Source organism: Oncorhynchus gorbuscha, linkage group LG07, assembly GCF_021184085.1.
Source record: "Oncorhynchus gorbuscha isolate QuinsamMale2020 ecotype Even-year linkage group LG07, OgorEven_v1.0, whole genome shotgun sequence".
In the NCBI taxonomy this organism is placed as follows: Eukaryota; Metazoa; Chordata; class Actinopteri; order Salmoniformes; family Salmonidae; genus Oncorhynchus; species Oncorhynchus gorbuscha.
The window spans coordinates 71,547,394-71,570,804 of NC_060179.1; the positions used below are offsets into that span (position 1 = coordinate 71,547,394).

Sequence of the window (23,411 nt, forward strand, 5' to 3'; positions counted from 1 at the left end):
TGACAATTTTTAGGGCCTTCCTCTGACACCGCCCATCAGGAAGTCCAGGATCCAGTTGCAGAGGGAGGTGTTAAGTCCCAGGATCCTTAGCTTAGTGATGAGCTTTGAGGGTACCATGGTCTTGAATGCTGAGCTGTAGTCAATGAATAGCATTCTCACATAATGAGAATAATGAAAGTAATGCACTATATAAGGGAATAGGGTGCCATTTGGGACGCACTGGTGTCACATTTTGCCACACCGTGATTCATGACACTTTAAACTCGAGTCAGAGAGGCATCAGTCTCTCCCCCACCACTGTATGTCTATCTACATCCCAAATGGTACCCTATTCCCTATATAGTGCACCACTCCTGACCAGGGAACATAGGAAGGCAGGCTCTGCCTGCCACTATCGGAAACAGACACTTTGTCTGTGACTAAAGATGGGACGAGGCTATTTATAAAAGCAGGGATGGGATGATATCTGTACGCAACCAAAGAGGTTAACAGGGATATGGTTTATTATGACAACACCAAGTGCTTAATTGTCTAGGTTGGGCTCTGCATCAAGATGGGAGTGTGCGTGCGTGCGTCTGCGTGTGTTTGCGCATAAGGATCTGTGTGAATGTCCATGAGCGTGTGTACACCTCTTTGAGTGTGTATGTACGCCTCCTGAGACAAATTGTCGCTAGCCAGGTGGATATTCCAGGGCAGGGAGGATTTGAAATGGCCTATTCTATTTTCTCACAGGGAGCCTTGCCATTTCGCTGCATGCCTCATTGCAAACACATTCACTTTCTTGGCCTTTACAGAAACAAAACAAAATCCTGGGGAAATGGTTTCAGCGTACAGATCTCAATACCAATATCAATGTCTAACTACTAATGTCTAACTACTAATGTCTAACTATTAATGTCTAACTACTAATGTCTAACTACTAATGCCTAATTAGTCATGTCTAACTACTATGTCTAACTCCTAATGTCTAACTACTAATGTCTAACTACTAATGCCTAATTAGTAATGTCTAACTACTAATGTCTAACTACTAATGCCTAATTAGTAATGTCTAACTACTAATGTCTAACTACTAATGTCTAACTACTAATGTCTAACTACTAATGCCTAATTAGTCATGTCTAACTACTATCCCAACAACTGTTTACATTATTATGCTATTCAAATTATAGTTTGAAATGAATCAGAAATGATTATGACAGGATAAAACCCCTTGAGATGTCCTCGATTTTCAAGGTGTCATGTGTCATGTGTTTGGATTGAATTATAGCATTGAACTGGCAAGAGGAAAGAGAGCAACAAAAATATTCCTAAAAGCATGATTGGCACATCTGCCTTGCAATTACTTGTGGCAAATCTTTGTTTGTTTTCTTCCTACTGCTCAGTATGTCTTATATGGCACAGTGAACCGCCAGGCCAAGAGTCATAGGCAGGCTGATAAATATGTATTACGATTCCACTCTGTGAGTCATTCAGCATGAAATTACTCTCATACTCTACACTCATACTCTATTATTTTCCTCTCTTCTAGAGATCTCTCTTCATTGATCTCACCGAGATCTCTCTTCATTGATCTCTCCGAGATCTCTCTTCATTGATCTCTCCGAGATCTCTCTCTCTCTCTTCATTGATCTCTCCGAGATCTCTCTCTCTCTCTCACTCTCCCTCTCTCCTCTCTCTCTCTCTCTCTCTCTCTCTCTCTCTCTCTCTCTCTCTCTCTCTCTCTCTCTCTCTCTCTCTCTCTCTCTCTCTCTCTCTCTCTCTCTCTCTCTCTCTCTCTCTCTCTCTCTCTCTCTCTCAAATAAATAAGGCTGTTGTCATACTGTATGCATACTGTATAAGCGGGCAAAAATTAAACTAGAACAAAAATTACAACTGTCTCTTTGCAAGCAATTCCTCTGTCATCAACTACACCAGTAATTAAAGCCACTGAAGAGTGATCCTTTAAATATCACTAATGCAAGCCACACGCTGCATAATGAAAACAGATCCTAGAAATATCCAATTGACAACATCAAAGTTAGTATGCTATTTTACCCACCAAGAAATAAAACCGTCTGAAGGTGCATTCCAACAGTGTTTATGGAATCATTCCAGTCGCCGAATGGTCATGAAATAAGACCTTGTAATGTACATACTAAAAAATACCAGACTGTAGTTTTTCTTTACAGTCCAGGCACTAATGTAACAATTGGAAAGCCAGGAAGAAGGGAAGAGAAGAAAGGAGAACATTTTAAATAAATAAATGAAGAGGCATGCAGACAGGATAGAGGGTGGATGATGGATTCTTATCCCATCCCTGTGTCTCTCTTTTATCAGTTTTCTGCTCAGATTCTTCATTCATTCCTTTATTTTCAGGCCAGTCCCACACTGTGTCACAAATGGCACCCTATTCCAATAGGGCTCTGGTCAAAAGTAGTGCACTATATAGAGGATAGGGTGCCATTTGGGATGCAGTACAGCCATCGACCATGAGTATTGATCCACACCAGATCTCCTTCCAGCCCTAGCTGGGGAGAGCCAGCAGAGCCGCTCTCATAACGATCCAACTCCAACCTTTTATTTATTATGACCCCCCTCTCTCTCTCTCTCTCTCTCTCTCTCTATCTCTCTCTCTCTCTCTCTCTCTCTCTCTCTCTCTCTCTCTCTCTCTCTCTCTCTCTCTCTCTCTCTCTCTCTCTCTCTCTCTCTCTCTCTCAAATAATTTACCTGTTTGTTCTTCGCCTTACAATACATATATTTTAAAAGGGGAAGTCATTCAAACTTTGTGAAGAAAATTCTGTAGGGATAATCCCACCCTGATAATCCCACAGCAAAAATAAAAAATGATCAGAGACCATACAATCAAAGACTGATCAAGTTGTAGCTACAAAATCAGCTCCTCTCTGCCTCCCCTTGCCTCCTCTCTGTCTCCACCTGCCTCCTCTCTGCCTCCTATCTGCCTCCCCTTGCCTCCTCTCTGTCTCCACCTGCCTCCTCTCTGCCTCCTATCTGCCTCCCCTTGCCTCCTCTCTGTCTCCACCTGCCTCCTCTCTGCCTCCTATCTACCTCCCCTTGCCTCCTCTCTGCCTCCCCCTGCCTCCTCTCTGCCTCCCCCTGCCTCCTATCTGCCTTCTCTAAGCAGCAGAAGCGGTAATATTACTAATCTGTAGAGGTTGAGTGCCGATTTGTCAATCCACCGTGTCAGACACACAAATCTCTCTACAGGTAATTACAGGGCCCTTTCTCTTTCAGCACCACTCCAAGAGTCAGTATACCATCCCTCTCCCCTTTTCTCTCTCTCTCTCTCTCTCTCTCTCTCTCTCTCTCTCTCTCTCTCTCTCTCTCTCTCTCTCTCTCTCTCTCTCTCTCTCTCTCCCTCCCTTTCACTCTCCGTCTCTCTCAGCACTCCAGGATAATCTCGCTTCCCTCTCACTATCTCAACGGCAGTGTTTAACACCACCTCTGAATCCACCACTGTGACCTATCAAATAAAAATGCCTTGTTTGAGAGAAACACTGCTCTGGTTATGGAGCCTGCCAGGTAGTGGTTCCTTTTCCTTCAGCATCTCTGGGACTCACAGGGTTCAGCAGCCCTGATGGCATCACACCTATCACACTTACAGTGGTCAAAATAAAGTCACATACTTCAGCCAGTTGGGAAAAGGCAAGTTTGCAATCAAACACATCTCAAAATGTATTGTATAAAACCCCCAAATTGTTCTCTATTACAGATCTCTGTCACATTATGAAGATAAGAGGTTGAGAGAATAAGCGAGAGAGAGAGAGAGGGGGGGAAGAGGAAGGGAGATTTGAGAGAGAGGGGGGGGTGAGAGAGAGATGGAAAGGTGAGAGGGAAAATGGAATGGAGTGGCAGGAAATGCATTCCCAGGGTTAGCTACCCCAAACGTAGTACACTCCTGTACATATGGAATAGGGTGCCATTTTGGAAGCAGCTGCGAGATTAACTGGCCTTTTCTGCTTTGCTGTCGCCCTCTGCTTCCTGCTAACGTCAGAATACATTTGAGACCCTCCTGAAGGTACAGAGACAAGCAGTATAACACACCCACACACACAATCTTACTGAAATCTACTTAAACCTCATATTTTATTCTGTCAACAGGTGTAATATCTTAGATGTAGTTTTACTCTTTTATCAAGCTAACCATATGTGTCAACCACAACGCACATCATTAAAATATATATTTTTAAATCTTACAATTTAAAAAATGATATCAAGCCCAGTGTTTCTCCTAGGATTGGCGTGGTCTAACTCAACATTTTAGATGCCATCCTCTTCACTGCAGATACATTTGCTGGGGTTTTATAGCTAGTTTTCTGAAATTCTACATATTTCCTGCAATTCTACACATTTTACAGTTGTAAAGCTAATTTCCTGCAATTCTACACATTTTGCCATGGGGCTAGGGAGAACATTTTACAGTTATAAAGCTAATTTCCTGCAATTCTACACATTTAGCCATGGGGCTAGGGAGAACATTTTACAGTTATAAAGCTAAGCTCCTGCAATTCTACACATTTAGCCATGGGGCTAGGGAGAACATTTTACAGTTGTAAAGCTAATTTCCTGCAATTCTACACATTTTGCCATGGGGTTAGGGAGAACATTTTACAGTTGTAAAGCTAATTTCCTGCAATTCTACACATTTTGCCATGGGGCTAGGGAGAACATTTTACAGTTATAAAGCTAAGCTCCTGCAATTCTACACATTTAGCCATGGGGCTAGGGAGAACATTTTACAGTTATAAAGCTAAGCTCCTGCAATTCTACACATTTAGCCATGGGGCTAGGGAGAACATTTTACAGTTATAAAGCTAAGCTCCTGCAATTCTACACATTTAGCCTTGGGTTACATTGTGTTCTTATGCTATCTGAGTGTCTCAAACATAACAAAATCAATGGGGGTATAAGCCATGACATTTTGGGAATTTAGGATTCCCCCTTCGCTGTCTAGTTTTCATTTTGGTGATTGTTAGTTCTCAAAGATTATCTTATTTTAAAAAGCATATAGTTCCAATAACATACTTTATATCTCGTTTAAGTCGTTTAAGTTTACACTAAAAACGCTTTATCGTCCTGAAAATTAATTTATTTGAATGGCGGCAACGATTTAGCTGTGGCAGTGCTCCCATCACTGCTAAATGAATGTAGAAGAAACACTGAAGTCTTACGAAAGAATCCATCCAAATCAGATATTGATATCCCAGTTAACCTTAAGGATGTTTTCCTTTGAAAGGGGTAAAACTTTGAGATTGATGGTTATGCATTGAGAGGCTGGGGCAGGGTCCTCGGAGTCCTGTCCACTGACAGACTTTCAGGTTCGGTTTCAAACATGAAAGTACAAAGGAGAGAGTAGTTGTCGATTCAGCTCATGTGGCATGGCAACGTGTTACCTGTCAGATCGAGAGCACTGCAACACCGTTGACGAGTGGCATGTTGACATGCTGGTCCGCATAATCCCTCCAGAACACAGAAGACTATCTGTGGATGTAGAGCTCCACCACTGTGCAAGAGAGAGCTTCATGTGTTCTTCATACACACATGGGTAAATTCAGAGACATCTCGGCTTATAGAATCCATTGTGTGTGTCTCTGACATTGATCACTTGGGGGAATACAGTTTCAAAGTGTCAAGACCACTGCAGTTTTCAGCCAGAGCACTAAAAACAAACTCACACTTCAGAGGCAAACTCTCCAGTTTCCACGTTGCATGCACTTTTGCACATTGTATCCTCTTCGACCTTAATAAGAAAAGGCAAGCCAAGGAAAATATAAAGTGAGGTTTAAGGATTCTTCTGAGAGCATACAACTACCGCAACAAGGACCTTCAAGAAGAAAGGGGATTTGAACGCATACTTAAACCAAGCCATGGTCCTTGATGACAAGTGTAATCCTCACCAGCAAGCCGCTGTGCAAAACCATATCATTGAGGAAAAGCTTTCAAACAAATTTCACAGTACGGAGTCCCAAATGACACACTATTCCCATTTAGTGCACTACTTTTGACCAGGTCACATAGGGTTCTGCTCAAATGTAGTGCACTACATAGGGAATAGGGTGCCATTTGGGACACCACCGTAAAAAGTTTAGGGTTTTTGTTAAATCACTTCAACGGACTTTGACTCAAATGGACAGGCCAACTGAAAGGTTATAACTGCTAAATGCCTTTACTACAACAATGAGATCGTGAATATTCTGAAATATATAGTCAGTTACTGTTTAGTAGTTTCTATATCCCATTTCATGTTCTCATGAACTGCATCAAATGTAAGAGCTCCGTTTCAAAGAAAAACACATAATATAGAGGTTGGTAAAGCACACAGTTCCTATTTTCTACATTTAGGTTAATGTTGAAAAGCCGGTTCGGTAAAGGCATTCCGTGTGGCATATTGGAGATAGAAGGTTATAGGTTATAATTCTAGGCATAGAGTTTTCAGCAACCATTCTAAAACAACATTCCATACCAGAGCTACACATCACATTGCATACCAGCATTTCATTCCTCTCCATAACCACATACACTGAGTGTACAAATGACAGACTGACCAGATGAATCCAGGTGAAAGCTATGATCCCTGGGCCGGCAGGTAGCCTAGAGGGTAAGCGCGTTGGGCCTTGTAACTGAATGGTCTTTGTTTTGAAACCCTGCACCCTTAGGTAAAAAAATCTGCCAATGTTCCCTTGAGCAATTAAACCTAATTGTTCCTGTAAATCGGAGGGATGCAACTCAATATTAGGAAGGTGTTCCTAATGTTTTGTACACTTAGTGTAGATCACATCGATACTAGAGTACATCAACATACCACCTTAAGCATAGACTCAATCTCCTATTCTCTCTCACTACAGTCAAGACTTGCCTTTGAAAACAAGTTGTGAGTCTTTAGATTTAAAAAAAGAGAAATCCAAATGAAAATGATTATCTGTGTTGTTCAGGTTTCTATCTCTTTGTTCAGGATCCATTACATTGGCTGCCAAGCTCAAGAAACATCGACAAGTTAAATATTATCTACACCTGGCAACATGGTCTCATTAGAATACGTAAAAAATAGTGAAATTGTAATTACAGTATCAGACAGATGTAGAGTTTGCTACAGAAGGAAATAATCCTGCAGAAACAAGAAACCTGAATTATTATGTGGATTATAATTAATGGAAATTACTCAATGTGATTTGGATTTTAAAAAGTCAGCAACGTGAACAAATTTGGCCTTTTTTTCACCCAATGTTTTACCTAAATCAAATGGCAGGGTGATTTCACATTGAATTCATTTTAGCTGACAACTCAACCAGTATGATGGCTATGCCCCCGTAGGACGACAATGCCCCCATCCACAGGGCATGAGTGGTCACTGAATGGTTTGATAAGCATGAAAACAATGTAAACCATATGCCATGGCCGTCTCAGTCACCAGATCTCAACCAAACTGAACACTTATGGGAGATTCTGGAGTGGTGTCTGAGACAGTGTTTTCCACCACCATCAACAAAACACCAAATTATGGATTTTGTAAATGGAAGGATGGTGCCACATCCCTCCAATAGAGTTTCAGACACATGTAGAATCTATGCCAAGGTGCATTGAAGCTGTTCTGGCTCGTGGTGTCCCACTGCCCTATTAAAACACTTTATGGTGGTGTTTCCTTTATTTAGTCAGTTACCTGTGTGTGACTGACTAGAAATAAAGCAGGATTCAACAGCATTCCAATGGCTCACAAATACATACTGACACATCCAATTTGCCTACAAACAAACAAAGACACCCAACGTTTGAAATGTAATTTCCTTGATACAACACATTCATACTTGGCACCGACAGAGAAATCAATCTCGGAAGATTTACCTTTCATAATTAAAGAGAGGACATTTCCATTTTCAGAAAAAAAGTTTCAAAAAATCATAACTCTCAAAAGCAATTAGACTAAAAAGTATACTAATTTACGAAAAGGCCCAGTAATACCTGTAAGCCTGTTATGTGTGCGAGCCTGGTCTGTCTGCCTGCCGTTTTTTCAAGCTTCACATGGCACTTGGCTGTGATGACAGCTTTTAAATACACTGTCTGTTGGCTGTAGGTGTGCCAGTGGTATTATGACTTATCCTCTTCTCTAGGCTGCATTCCAATTTGTACTCTATTCTGTATATAGTGCGACACCTTTGATCAGGGGGCCATTTGGGACACAGGTAATGGAAATGAGATTCTCTGATTCTGAGAATCCAAGGGCAGCTTCACCAACACAGGCATCTTAATTTATGCACATATTTACCTCACAAAGGACCTCCAAATCTATCAAGCTAAACCACACGACCAGAGAGTACAGGAGAAACAAGAGTTGGAGTAATGGGACATTCTCAGAAGCTTTACAAAGTGCATTATTACAATGACCATTTTAACTGCTAAAGTAGCTGAATTGATAATAAACATTTTGTACTAGTGGCACCTATTTAGATAAAACCAGATGTAAAATCTGGATCTCTACAGTCACCACCTTGCTGTATTGTAATAGCAATTATATCTGGATCTACAAGGACCTTAACCTTTTACACTCGTGGGAATTGGCCTATACTATATGGATAGGGCTTTATTGAAATGATTCTTGCAGAAGATATATGAAAAGCATAATAACCATGGCAGCAATTGAAAGGGAACAGTTTGGAGATAATGGGGAAAATATTAGACAAATGTCGAGTACACAACAGTTAATGTAAACTGTCATGGTGAAAACATAAAGAATCAATGGTTGTAAAGATGGGGAGAGATCTGGCCGTTATAAAAATAGTTTTTTCTTGACAACAAACTCCACAAAGAAAGTCCTGCTGGTTATAGTTTTATCTTATCATAATTATTGCCCAGTCATATGGTCAAGTGCTGAAAAGAAGGACCTAGTTAAGCTGCAACTGGCCCAGAACTGAGTGGCACATCTTGCTCTTCACTGTAATCTGGGGGGTAATATCAGTACTATATATTTCAGTCTCTCTTGGCTAAGAATTGAGGAAAGACTGACTGCATCACTTCTTTTTTATAAGAAAAAATGATTTGTTGAAAATTCCAAATAGTTTGCATAGTCAACTTACACACAGCTCTGACACACACACTTACCCCACCAGACATGCCACTAGGTGTCTTTTAACAGTCCCAGAAAAAAATTCTAGGAAACATACTAGCAAATGAACAGCAAAGCTGCTTTTAAAAAACAAACACCTCCCGGCACAACGCCTCTCCCCTGTGTGACCTACTTGTTGTGTGTATGACCTGACATGTATGTGTAACTGATGAATGCACACACACACACACACTACGTCAATGTTTTAAGTATGTAAATTGTCAAGTATTTTGTCTGTAATGTGTTTTTCGGTATGTGTTGGACCCCAGTAAGACTAGCTGTCACCATTGGCGTCGGCTAATGGGCAGCTTAATCAAATCAAAAGACTGAATCCAAACATTACACTGTTGATTTTATGTGCATTTTGCATTTGCTGTACTTGTTGTACCACATTTGTTGATAACGAAATCTGTGGGGAAGGTGCCACATAAGACGAAACAATTACAAAGGTTTGAGTGAGAGGACTAACTGGTGTCTCCAAGTTGCCACACCTCTCCAAAGTGTGCACAGTTCCTAAGCAATTTCAATTAATTTTTATGACTCAAAGACTCAAACAGTCTTCAACTACAAGTTGTTTTTTTTTAGCTCTCATAACTGTGCCGTTGAGGAACTAGAGCAAGCACACTTGTAGTTGATTTATTTTGAACACAACACTGCATCCCCGACGTCACACAATTACTGTTGCTTTTTACGCAATCTAAAAATTGTTAATTATAAATCGCAATCTGGGTCAGGTGGGCATGATTTGAAAGCTTGTTGTATTGACTAGCTAGGTTATAAAATACAATCTTACAGTGCTAGCCGTTTACAAGGCAATTCAGAGAAACAGATGGTAATTTTGGTGTGCACAGAAAGGAGTCACGAGTGCATTCAGGTGTGTGTGCCCCAGCAGGTTTTCTTCAAAATAAACATACAGTTGAATTCAGAAGTTTACATACACTTAGGTTGGCGTCATTAAAACTCGTTTTTCAACCACTCCACAAATTTCTTGTTCACAAACTATAGTTTTGGCAAGCCAGTTAGGAAATCTACTAATTTTTCCAACAATTGTTTACGGCTTGCAAACCGAAGAATACCATCCCAACTGTGAAGCACGGGGATGGCAGCATCATGTTTTGGGGGTACTTTGCTGCAGGAGTGACTGATGGCCTTCACAAATAGATGGCATCATGAGGCAGGACAATTATGTGGAAGTAACATCTCAAGACATCAGACAGGAAGTTAAAGATTGGTCGCAAATGGGTCTTCCAAATGGACAATGACCCCAATTGTACTTCCAAAGTTGTGGCAAAATGGCTTAAGGACAACAAAGTCAAGGTATTGGAGTCGCCATCACAAAGCCCTGACCTCAATCCTATAGAAAACTTGTGAGCAGAACTGAAAAAGCGTGTGCAAGCAAAGAGGCCTACAAACCTGACTGAGTTACACCAGCTCTGTCAGGAGGAATGGGCCAAAATTCACCCAACTTATTGTGGGAAGCTTGTGGAAAGCTACCCAAAATGTTTGACCCAAGTTCAACAATTTAAAGGCAATGCTACCAAATACTAATTGAGTGTATGTAAACTTCTGACCCTCTGGGAATGTGATGAAAGAAATTAAAGCTGAAATAAATCATTCTCTCTACTATTATTCCGACATTTCACATTCTTATAATGAAGTGATCCTTACTGACCTAAAACAGGGAATATTTACTGGGATTAAATGTCAGGAAATGTGAAAAACCGAGTTTAAATGTATTTGCCTAAGGTGTATGTAAACTTCGGACTTCCACTGTACAGTACACAGGCCTATTCTGTTCAGAACAACCCAGGGTATGATTCTATGTCATTGTGTAACTGTAAATTAAACATAGTGATCATAAACATTGACACTGTATACAACATGAGTTTATTGATTTGGAAATGTGAAGTTCACATTTGGACTCACGGGTGTTTGGCTTGCTGTATGACATCACAGCTGTATTTATTATAATCCTCAACGTCTCAGATTTCAAAATACATAGTCATCTTCATTTACTCAGACAACAAAAAATGTGCAAATTTTGCCCAATTAGCAGGATGGATGGGAGCCACTTCTTGTTGCACGCGGTGCTCAAGTTCAGAATGGCTGTCAGTCAAAACCCATACAGAGGTGTGAAGTGCAGAGCCAGAGCTCTGACATCATGTATAGCATGTTACTGTACAGCACGACGTTCCAATTTACGAGCTTATTAGTGCCCAAATTTGCCATTTTCAATCCCTATACAGGTACGAGTGTAAAGGGCTACCAAAATCTAAGTAGAAAACCAACACCAGGAGAGAAGGAGAAAGGAGAAAAGGAGAAGTAAGAGGGGATAAATCGTAAATTCTCAGAAGTTTTAGAAGCTGGTGAAAGTTCATTAATAGGGCTTAAATGTTGTGCAAACGTGTTGTACTAGTATCATCAGATTAGATAAAACAAGATGTATAAGGGCTGGATCTTTCCAGCCTCATAACCCTGTACTGTAGCAGTGATCCTACGCCTGTTCCACACCCTATAGGAGACAGAGGACATACTGCATGGTGAAGGCCCGGAATTAGACTCAGTATGTTGTTAGTTTTCTGCTACATCAACACTTCTATCCATCTCTCCCCCCGTGGCTCGCCTTCTGCCACTTCCAGGCTGGAACGGTGTGTATCCCAGATAAAACCCTATGCCCTATACATTCCCTATGTGATCTAGTCAGAATTAGTGGATATAGGGAATCTGGTATCATTTAGGACTGGGCGATATATTGAATTATAACATTTATGTTTTTGCACGATATTCCAAATGCCTGAATCGCAGAATTACGTTGTTATTTATGTCCGCTTGTTCTCATGTTGTCTTTTTGGTCTCGTCTCGTTCGCTCCTTCTGTACTGAGCACCTTCCCATTTACACCAGCTATCTGCATATAATGATGCGATGCTCATGTCTCCACCCTAAAAATGGGGGTCGTTGTCCCAAAGGCAGAAAGGCAGGCAACAAGCTTAGGTCGAAAAGAAGTGCAGAGATACGCACGGGGCTTATTTTGGACAGATTTTGGCGGGAGTGAAACCTCTCGCTTCATCTCTTTCACCCAAGCATCTCCCCTACCACTCACGACAACAAAGATGAGAGATCACTTCTTCCTGACGGTTTCAACTCGCTATTTGCATGAGGTTTGCTCCAGCAAAATCGGTCATATGGACACCAAAACAGATAGAGACATTATTTTACTGTAACAGATGAAAATATAACCTTTCGAACCATACCCTGTTTATGTTTCAACTCCTCAAATTTCGAGCAGAGCAGACACTACTAAAACGGATGTACCAATGAACATACCATTCTGGAAAATGAAAGCTCATTTTTTTGTGCACGCATTACGGTACCACGTATCGCTAGCAGCATTGAATTCAAATAAAGATTGTTATACTAGCTGTTTAGTCTGTGTTTTATAAATGTGCAATGAGTATAAAACAATTGTATAAGGAATTGGCAACTCGTTCTCATTGTGAGAAATAAGGTAGGCCACTTGATTTCAACATCTGAACAAATTGGTCAAACAGTTCAAACAGTTGAAGACACGTGTTCATAACCATTCAACTGTTTTGCCATGTTAGCTGATTTCAGAGTTTGTGGAATAATACCTAAATCATATTTGGCTAAAAATGAAATATAAACTGGCTACTAACTAGCACGTGGGCTCGTGTTTGAGAGATTGTTTATGAGACCGGTGTTCATTTACTGTAACGCCTGCTACATTATTAGTGAATGTGTATTTTGCATGGTTCTGGTTCAATTTGTAACGAAAAGGACATGTTTATAGACAGACCTGAAAGCCAGATCAGTGATTATTGTAACAACAACAAAAAAGCAGGTACAACTATTTTGATAAAATAATTAATTGATCAGTGGGGGCTTATGGTTGTGGATGGCATATATTCAGGCTATGTACACTTTCACAATTGATTACTGTTTTAAATGCAGTGCATTTGAACTTTAATTGTACAACAAAGTTTATTTCCATAAAAAATGAATCGCCCATAAGTTTGAAAAAAATGTAGATATCAGTTTTAGGCCATATCGCCCAGCCCTAGTGCTATTTCAAACTCAGTGCTGGTGGCATCTGCAGTTGGCACGCAATATGCTGCCAAAGGACAGTGTCCTGAGAGCTGTTACAGTACATTTCAGTGACGACTAGTGTCCAGCTAGCCATGCGTATAGCCCACAGTACATGTCAAACCCTGATGATTTCAGAAACATGCTGTACATCCATAGAGCTTTAAAATGACATATCCTGAATATATTTTCTATATCTGCATTAAAGGTATCAAGATGCCACGTTGTTGGTCTTACAAACATGTAATGTTATGTGTACCCTTATCACGTTAAAAACACAATTGAAACCCCTTCGAAAATTGTGCTATTGCAACCTGACTTGAGCATTGAAAATTGTGCTATTACAATCAAACTTGAGCATTGAAAATTGTGCTATTACAACCAGACTTGAGGGTTGAAAATTGTGCTATTACAACCAGACTTGAGCATTGAAAATTGTGCTATTACAACCAAACTTGAGCATTGAAAATTGCGCTATTACAACCAGATTTGAGCATTGAAAATTGTGCTATTATAACCAGACTTGAGCATTGAAAATTGTGCTATTACAACCAGACTTGAGCATTGAAAATTGTATCCCATCCCTGGTACAGCTCATCAAACTTCCGAAGACCAATTTCATTCAGTTTGTACAGGCAAGAGGGATTCCAATCTTGCAGGACAAATAAAATGTAGAACAGAATGTGTGCAAGAAATGTCAGAAATGCTAATTTGACCTATTCAATATCCAGAGAAAGATCAAGACAAGATGGGTGGCAAATCATCCAACCTCTGTGAATGGCCACACAACCTGAACCACCGTTACCAAATAAGACCAAGTAAATAGCACTTACCTTAGTGAAGTGTAGTAGATCTTTGCACTGTTGCCCTCAGGTCCGAGTGATTAAAAGCAAGTAAAAAAAGGTGTACTCTCGGTGTGTGTTTTAGGATCTAAATCATGTTTAATCATGTACCTAAATGTAAAATGTCAGTGACAAATATTTATGTACTGCAGGTAATGGATGGATCCGAATCACAGATATCAGAAAATGGTTGCATTTCTCATACAGTGCAGGAGGGAAATGGTTCCTCATACATTTTATGAATTTATACTATATTTACTTGTGTCTGCGGATATTGTGTAGACTTACCTGTACAAACAAATTTCAAAGACTTTCACTGTATCATGCTAATTTATTTTCACAAACACATCCCTTACCTGACTTACTTAGACAGAAATGCTACAGTATTACAGGTGATAATGAGAATAATTAATTGAGAATGCAAATGGAACACTGGAATGGAACTTCACAGTCTCACAATTCCTACAGTGTCAAAGGTCATGCCTTCAAACAATGTCATTTTGTTAAACTAATTTCACCCTTAAATAGAGATCCAGTATCACTACAGATACTCGTAACTCATAAATGATCCCGTTTTCCTCACACACAACCTACATGCTGCTGGGACATCGACATTGTCTTTCATTGATGACTGAAGCCATCCGGGCATTTCACATAACATAATACGTATGGATGAAACAAACAAATCAAGTGGACTTTTCCTTTAGATCTGCTTGTCTTGGTGTGATCTGTTAAGGAATCTAATTAACAAAGCAAAGCTGTTTACCTGGAATGCTCAGTAGGGACCTTCGAAGCCAACCTTCTCCTTCCCTTCGCCCTGGGTAGGAGAGGCAAACGGGCAAAGATCAGAGGTCCACTTACCCTCTGTGGAGAGCGGCACAGCAGCACAGCCAGCCAGGATAAGATGCTGCCCAGCCCATGGGGTGCTCAGCCCATTGCCCGCTGTCCACGACACTCTGGTTGGTCAGACACTGGGGCCAGATATAGCCTTCCCCCCACCACACCACACTACCCACCAATACGTTGAACAAGATAAATCATTACCGGAGGGAAGGGCTGCACTGGCATCAGGTACCAGCAGTGTAGAGTGGACATCACATGTCCCCCTTTATGAATGTCATTATGGTTTTCATGCATCAAGCAGAAATGAAACAATCCACTCCTCATTGAAAGGTGTGAGCTGACCACAAAGTAAGAGCAGCAACCTACCTTGGGTACCGTGACACACATACATTTTATATAGTAGCAACATAAAACAATGAAATAATGCCAATGGACTTTATATACTTAATGAAATCAGCATATAAGGCCACAACAAACAGCAGACTTGACACATCATATGAGTACATTGAGTTTGAGTAAAAAAAGAGAGAGGTGAGTACCTTTACTTTTACCTATGATATTTGATGGAATGTTCCATGGTAGAAAGTAGTTTCCAGACAAAAGAGGATAAGAAGAGGGAGAGAGAAAGGAAAGACAGACACCCATAAGTGTCATGGTCATATGGACAGGCAGGGAAGAACACAGAGTGGGTGCATCTCAAATGGAACCCTATTTCATATAGGACCCTGGTCAAAGGTATAGGACTATATAGGGAATAGGATGCCATTTCAGATGCACCCAGAGAAACCACAGAGAGAGGCACGATGGGGTAAATATAATATCTGAGATGAGGTGAGAGATTGATGGACTGCTGGTGTGGGTATGAGGTTAAGGAGGGGTTGAGGGGGTAAAGCACATGTGAGCAATATTGTATTTCCTGCCTTATGGTGCATGCTGGGAAATGAGCATCATCCAGACTGGCATGGAGAAGATGTGTCCTAAATGGCACCCTATTCCTTATGTAGTCCACAACTTTTGACCAGGGGGCCCTGATGAAAAGTAGTGCACTGAATAGGGAATAGGGTGCCATTTGGGATGCTGGCAGAGATTGCCTTGAAAATGGAGAGAAGTTGTCAATCATCTAGCTTGCTCACTGTGGCTCACTGACTGGCAGCTAAAGCATTCAAGCAGCAAGGGTAATATAGAGGGGTGTCTGATGTAGCATTTCAGCTACCTAGAGTAGAGTTTCCCAAACTTGGTCCTGGGGCTCCCCTGGGTGCACGTTTAGTTTTTTCCCTAGCACTACAAAGCTGATTCAAATAACCTACTCATTGTCAAGCTTTGATTATTTGAATCAGCTGTGTAGTGCTAGAGCAAAAACCAAAACGTGCACTCAGGGAAGGCCCCAGGACCGAGTTTGGAAAACCCTGACTTAATTGTACATCACAATTATGCATTATCTTCAGCTTGTTATGTTTGATTTTGATGATATGATGTAATTGCCAGCTGGATGAGAATGACGATGGGTTTGAAACATACTCGCAAGAAAAGTAGGCCAGAAATGAAAGCAATTTGGTCGAGAAAAAATAAAGAAAACAGATGTGCTGATTTGAGGCGATGAGTCGAGAGAAGTGGGATGAAGACAAAAACGTGTGAAAAGTAATACAAAAAAAACAGCAAAGACAAAAAAAGAACAGCCAGGATGAACAAACCAAACCAAGTCATTCACTGTTGCAAAGCAGCTGAAATGGATGACAGACCAGATCTGAAAAGCAGTTTTAATAGCCCTGAGTACCCCCAGCCAGCAGCAAGAGAACGAGAAGCAGCGAAAGAAGTCTTTGTATCGACCACAAAGGGAGAGGGGGCGGAGGGGGGATAATGGAGGCAAGAGTGGAAAAGGAACCGGACCCATACCTTGGTCGCCCATCATCAAGTGCGCCAGACCTTAAAGGGAAACAAGAGCACAGTCAGCAAAGAGACAGGGGATCACGGGTGAGGCTAAGGTTGCTTCCCAAATGACATCCTATTCTCTTTATAGTGCACTACTTTTGACCAGAGCCAGTGCACTTTAAAGGGAATAGGGTTCACTTGGGACGCTACCTAGGTCAAACTGACACACAGGCATCTGTGTCTGGTAGATGCCTGTGGTATTTTGGGAGGTGTTGGGGAGTTGGGGTAAGGGAGAAGGGGGACGGAGAGAGAGGAAGGGGTATAGTCAGACGAGGTTGGGTTAGGGTGATGAGCATGTTTTCAACCAAGAGAGAGGTTGCAATGCATCATCAGTCAGACTTACTAGAGTTAAATTAACAGTAATGATTGGAAGTTAGTCGAGGTTCCATTCGTCCAAGAGGGGGATCCTTTGAGAATGCTCAACCCAGTCCACCTACTATACCTACCAACCCCCAAAACAATGGCCTGACTCCAATATTTAACAACGTTTTGAGATTTTGAGATCTCAGTCATTGGATCGACAATTCTCTCCATTCAGTTTCAAAGATCCAAACTGAGTATTTTCATGATAATATTGTCAGAAAAATAGATACACATTTGATTGGGCAGGGTCTGGTCATTTTCCCTCCTTCATGTAAATATTTAAGACACTATTGCAAATTAATACTTTATCTGGCCTTAAATTCAGAGTTTGTTCTGTTAAGTTTTATTCAGTTGTTTACTCTGAAACTATTTCCTCCTTGTAAATGGGAACAGACTATTGCATACTTCCCGGAGTTTGCAGAAACCGTAAAATGTTTGTTCTATCCCTTCCAAACCATTAACTAATGTAATGTAGTGCATCAACAATAACCTGCAGAATATTTTTTTCAAACCAGTGGGAGAGCCAAGGCACAGTTTGATAGTATAGTAGTAGCTTAAATACTTACCCACTTCTTAACATACATAGCTCAACTTTTGCCAGAACCTTCACTGATAATCATTGATATGTATCTATGAGAGATTTCAAGAATAATAGCAACTGCAATGCAGCAGAAATTTAAGAGAATTTTCCACAATTTCTCATCAGGATGGTGATAATCAGTGTTAACAACAGATAACCTTTCCAGTCCATAATTACACTATCCCAAACCACACATCTCTCCTGAACCAATTGCCTAGCACATGCTGCAAAAACATCTACCCAGAACCGCAAATGAGAAAAGATATAGAGCCAACTTACCATTTCAGTAGCACATTTTAACAACTTTTCCCCATAACAAACATGAGGAGTAATCTAAGCCATGAAAACCACAGCATGGTTTTAGTGAGTTAAATCATGGTGCAAAGATGATAAAACCATGATAAAGAAAAGAGAAAGTAGAATACCTACCTTCAACATGGTTGTCTTCTGCAAGCGGACGGACGGACGGGCGGAAGGAGAGAGAGGAAAAGGAAGACATTCGTTAAGCAGCATGCAGACTGGTACAGGGCCGTTGCATGTCGTAACCATGCAAGGCATCACACATCACATGCAAAGTGCCCCACGTTGTACTGTATTGACAACCCCAGCAGAGGAAAGGTCTTGGTGCTGCAGAGGCCTACTATCTCTTAGCTGTTCAACACAACTGGCTTTGTTTCAATGCTGCAGAGGACTTCTAATCTGTCAAACTATTTTCTGTATAACTATCTGTTTTGGGGTTTTAGAAAAGCTCTATAAAAATCCCATGTGTTATTATTAACATGACATTAAATTATACTTTCAGTCTTTGATCATATGCCTACCTGGGATACAGGACACAGCTTTATTTGTAAGAACTATAAGCTTGTTAAGATATTGAGTGGATTGCTATGGCCCCTCTGGATAGCATTGTTTACTTTGCTGTTAATGTTAGCTTGTCTGCTAGCTTGTTGCTAGCTTGTTGTTAGCTTGTCTGCTAGTTTGTTGTTAGCTTGTCTGAGAGCTTGGCTGCTAGCTTGTTGTTAGCTTGTCTGCTAGTTTGTTGTTAGCTTGTCTCTTAGCTTATTAGCTTGGCTGCTAGCTTGTCATTAGCTTGTCACTTAGCTTGTTGAGCTTGTCTATCAGCTTGTCTGCCATGTGCCCACTCGGCATGTACTCTTTCAATCCCATTTACTAGACTGTCTACTGCAACAAAAGAATGGTTTTAGGAGTACATTCAACTGAGAGAAAACCAAGTGAGTTAGCAAATGTATTGGCGAAAGCTAGAAAAGGGTATAAAATAAGGTGTAAAGTGGTGTAGACCAAGTAAAAGAGGTGGTGAATAGGGCACATGCAGTGTTCAGTAACAGTGAAAAGGGGAGATTAAAAAAATAATAATAATGTTTAATTAAATCTCACTTTATTTAACAAGACAAGTCAGTTAAGAAAAAAATATTATTTATAATGACAGTCTACCACGGCCAAACCCGGATGTGCACCGCCCTACCCTATGGGAGTCCCAATCACAGCCGGATGTGATACAGCCTGGAATCAAACCAGGGACTGTAGTGACGCCTCTTGCACTGAGATGCAGTGCCTTAGACTGCTGTGCCACTCGGGAGCAGTGTCTGTCAGCTGATGTATATTTATGTTTGCATGTATGTACACTACTGGTCAAAACTTTTAGAACACCTACTCATTTCAAGGGTTTTTCTTTATTTGTACTATTTTCTACATTGTAGAAAAATATTGATGACATCAAAAAAAATTAATAACACATATATAATCATGTAGTAACCAAAAAGGTGTTAAACAAATCGAAATATATTTTATATTTGAGATTTTTCAAATAGCCATCCTTTGCCTTGATGACAGCTTTGCACACTCTTGGCATTCTCTCAACAAGCTTCACCTGGAATGCTTTTCCAACCGTCTCGAAGGAGTTCCCACATATGCTGAGCACTTGTTGGCTGCTATTCCTTCACTCTGTGGTCCGACTCTTCCCAAAACATCTCAATTTGGTTGGGTCGGGGGATTGTGGAGGCTAGGTCATTTGATGCAGCACTCCATCACTCTCCTTCTTGGTAAAATAGCCCTTACAAAGCCTGGAGGTGTGCTGGGTCATTGTCCTTTTGGAAAACAGATGATAGTCCACGAAGCCCAAACCAAATGGGATGGCGTATCGCTGCAGAATGCTGTGGTAGCCATGCTCGTTAAGTGTGCCTTGAATTCTAAATAAGTCACATATTGTCACCAGCAAAGCACCTCCACACCATAACACCTCCTCCTCCATGCTTTATTGTGGGAAATACACATGCAAAGATCATCAGTTCACCCACACCACGTCTCACAACGGCACGGTGGTTGGAACCAAAAATCTCAAATTTGGACTACAGACCAAAGGACACATTTCCAGCAGTATAATATCCATTACTCATGTTTCTTGGCCCAAGCAAGTCCTTTCTTCTTATTTGTGTCATTTAGTAGTGGTTTCTTTGCAGCAATTTGACCATGAAGGCCTGATTCACACAGTCTCCTCTGAACAGTTGATGTTGAGATGTGTCTGCTACTTGAGCTCTGTGAAGCATTTACATGGGCTGCAATTTCTGAGGCTGTTAACTCTAATGAACTTATCCTCTGCAGCAGAGGTAACTCTGGGTCTTCCATTCCTGTGGTGGTCCTCATGAGATCCAGTTTAATCATAGCGCTTGATGGTTTTTGCGACTGCACTTGAAGACATTTTTTCATATTGACTGACCTTCATGTCTTAAAGTTATGATGGACTATTGTTTATCTTAGCTTATATTAGCTGTTGTTGCCATACTATGGACTTGGTCTTTTACCAACATAACTTGTCACAACATAACTAATTGGCTCAAATGCATTAAGAAGGAAAGAAAATCCACAAATTAACTTTTAAGAAGGCACTACTGTTAATTGAAATGAATTCCAGGTGACTACCTCATGAAGCTGGTTGAGAGAATGCCAAGAGTATGCAAAGCTGTCATTAAGGCAAAGGGTGGCTTTTTGAAGAATCTCAAATATATAATATATTTTGATTTGTTTAACACTTTTCTGGTAACTACATGATTCCATATGTGTTATTTCATAGTTTTGATGTATTCACTATTATTCTACAATGTAGAAAATAGTAAAAATAAAGAAAAACCGTTGAATGAGTACACACACACACACACACACACACACACACACACACACACACACACACACACACACACACACACACACACACACACATATATATATATATATATATATATATATATATAGTAAAATCAATTTTTCATTATTAACATTTTTTATTTTTATTTTAAGTTTGAACTGAAATCTGGCAATAATACTTTTTTCCCCACGTGAATGAGGACTGCTGAAAGAGAGAGAGTGTGTGACGGGGAAATCATGCCTATTTCTGGACTTTCACAAAAGGGCAGAGAGAGGGTTGAGTCCAAAGTATCTCAGCACAAGAGTGCAGATCTAGGATCAGTTTAAGCATTTAGATCATAATGACTAAGATTCTATGGACATATCTCAGATCAGCACTCATAAATAATTAGTAGTGAGCAGAGATTAAGTGCTAAAAGGGGACATCACCTCACAGTCAAAGTGAAATTTGTGACATGGTGATAAGGAATTTAAAGTAAAAAGAATGTGAGGTCTATCAACACTATCAGAGACTGATAAAGTTGTCATGTCTGTTGCCAAAATGATGGCAAACTAGGTGCCCAGCATGTCATGCCATTGCCTCTAGTGGGGCACATTACATTTGGAGGAAGTATGTGTTACAATAAAGCATGCAACAATCATTGAAAGGTTGAGAGGATGTAAAGGCCTCCTAAAACAGAACAACACATTGGTCAGTCAACATTTCTCATCAACATTTAGTTATATAAGTATTATAAGTGTTCAATTAGTAAATCAGTGAAACTGCTGGCTGTTACAGATAACAGACGTATAATTCAATTCAGAAGATCGACTGTAGACATATTGATACATGAACTTTACGGAAGTGAACACTGGTTGGTTTTTACACTAGTTAAAACCATTTGCATTACATCTGTAATATGTTTTAATCTGATTTATCAATTTAAAGGAGAAATCGTGAGTCATGAGAATGCAAACTTTTAAGATTAGATAAATAATGACATTCAATTTGATTATAAAGCTTTACATGTATATAAGTGAATATAAGCTATGTGATAACTATAGAATGAGTCATTTCTTTGTCTGAAAGTACCATGTCATCATGTTGGTATACCTACACATTGGACGTTGGGCCACACAGCATAGCTCCTAGCTCCCATCAGATGAAACAAGTATCCTACCTCTCCTCAATGGTTTCAGGCCCCGATTCAAGCGATTTATTGACCAAGAAACTTACCAGCATATCAGCTCCCCTTCCAAATCAGACACCATGCACCACAACCAACCAACCAATAAAAGTGTGAGAGCAGCAGCATTTTGTGAACAAAATAGGATGCAAGTACTGTAATAATGAGGACTTTGTTATGGTAATAAAAGGAAATGTTTGTAATTTCTTCAACTGTAAGCTACATATACAGTACATCTCTGTCGGCATGGTTGGAATGGGCATATAAGGAAATATTGGGCACTTTGATCATAGCCGTGGGAAGTAGGGGGGCTGATGGTGCTGCAGAACCCCCTGAAAAATCAGAATAAAAATATATATAAATTGAAAAAATATATATTTCACTAAAGTAGTGCACTCGGCCTTTACTAGTTTGTATTAGCGGACCACCTATCAGTAAAATAAATCACAGCACCCCCAAACCCAAACTACTTGCTGCGGCTATGACTTTGTTCACAAAAGGATAGCTTGATGATGAGAAGCACACTTCCTATTCAAAAAGCATTCTGGGGTGGCAACAAGCTTTGAGCTGGTATGGTGAAGTGACAACAGTAGCGATGAGGAGAAAAGTAAGAAAGCAGGGGCTGTTTGCTGATATATCTATACCTTAATAAAGAACAGCTCTTAATTATCATCCCACAGGAACACATAAACACTCCAAACATTTCACCGGGGTGAGAGTGTTCTCTGGATTGTGACTGTATTTTGACAAGGATCATTTTGATATGTTTAACTATGAAAGTGTCATTTTAATAAAAATGGGTTTTTGATGCACAATCTGTCCAATGATTTTATCACCATTTTATTACTCTGTTTCTAGTGTTTCTCTTCCTCTTATATTAGTAATTTAAAAACAAAATGGCTTTTCAAAATAAGAATATCACATCCAATGAAATCTGCTTTACAGTAATTTAAGCTTGAAAAAATGTATGTTGTTTCTTTCATCCAACCGTGTAGTTCTATACACTCTGATAAAAATCTATACATCCATCAAAAAAATAGAAAAGCAGGGTCAACGATAGGGGAAAAATCTCCATGGCAACCTATGACAACATCTAAGACCATCCAACAAGTAAAAGCCAAGACAGATAACCTTCATTCAGATTTCTACACAGAATGACTTGACTAAAGCCAAGAGTAGTTCAAATTATGTTTCTACACTACCCAGCTACCTACGTTCAAACCATGTTGAACTGAAATTGAACATAAAAATTCTCAATTCATACATGTAGTTTTATTTCCTAACCTAAACTGTTGCACATGCATTGCCTTTATTTCCTATGCGCCACATG

The 23,411-nt window shown here is 40.2% G+C and overlaps 1 protein-coding gene across 29 annotated transcripts in view; it reads right to left on the bottom strand.

Annotated features, from left to right (window-relative positions):
* LOC124040314 (neurexin-1a) overlaps positions 1-23,411 on the bottom strand; it is a 631,581-nt gene that overhangs the window by 563,240 nt on the left and 44,930 nt on the right. For 7 of the 29 annotated variants that reach the window (XM_046357382.1, XM_046357397.1, XM_046357383.1 and 4 more), the window contains exons 3-6: positions 18,186-18,203; positions 16,778-16,807; positions 15,424-15,435; positions 14,808-14,858 (exon numbers count right to left, since the gene is read on the bottom strand). The exons of 5 other annotated variants lie outside the window; for them this stretch is intronic. In XM_046357382.1, the coding sequence (XP_046213338.1) occupies positions 14,808-14,858; positions 15,424-15,435; positions 16,778-16,807; positions 18,186-18,203 (111 nt within the window). The remainder of the gene's footprint in view (positions 1-14,807; positions 14,859-15,423; positions 15,436-16,777; positions 16,808-18,185; positions 18,204-23,411) is intronic. 17 more of the 29 variants (XM_046357400.1, XM_046357393.1, XM_046357390.1 and 14 more) reach the window with 6 other exon arrangements.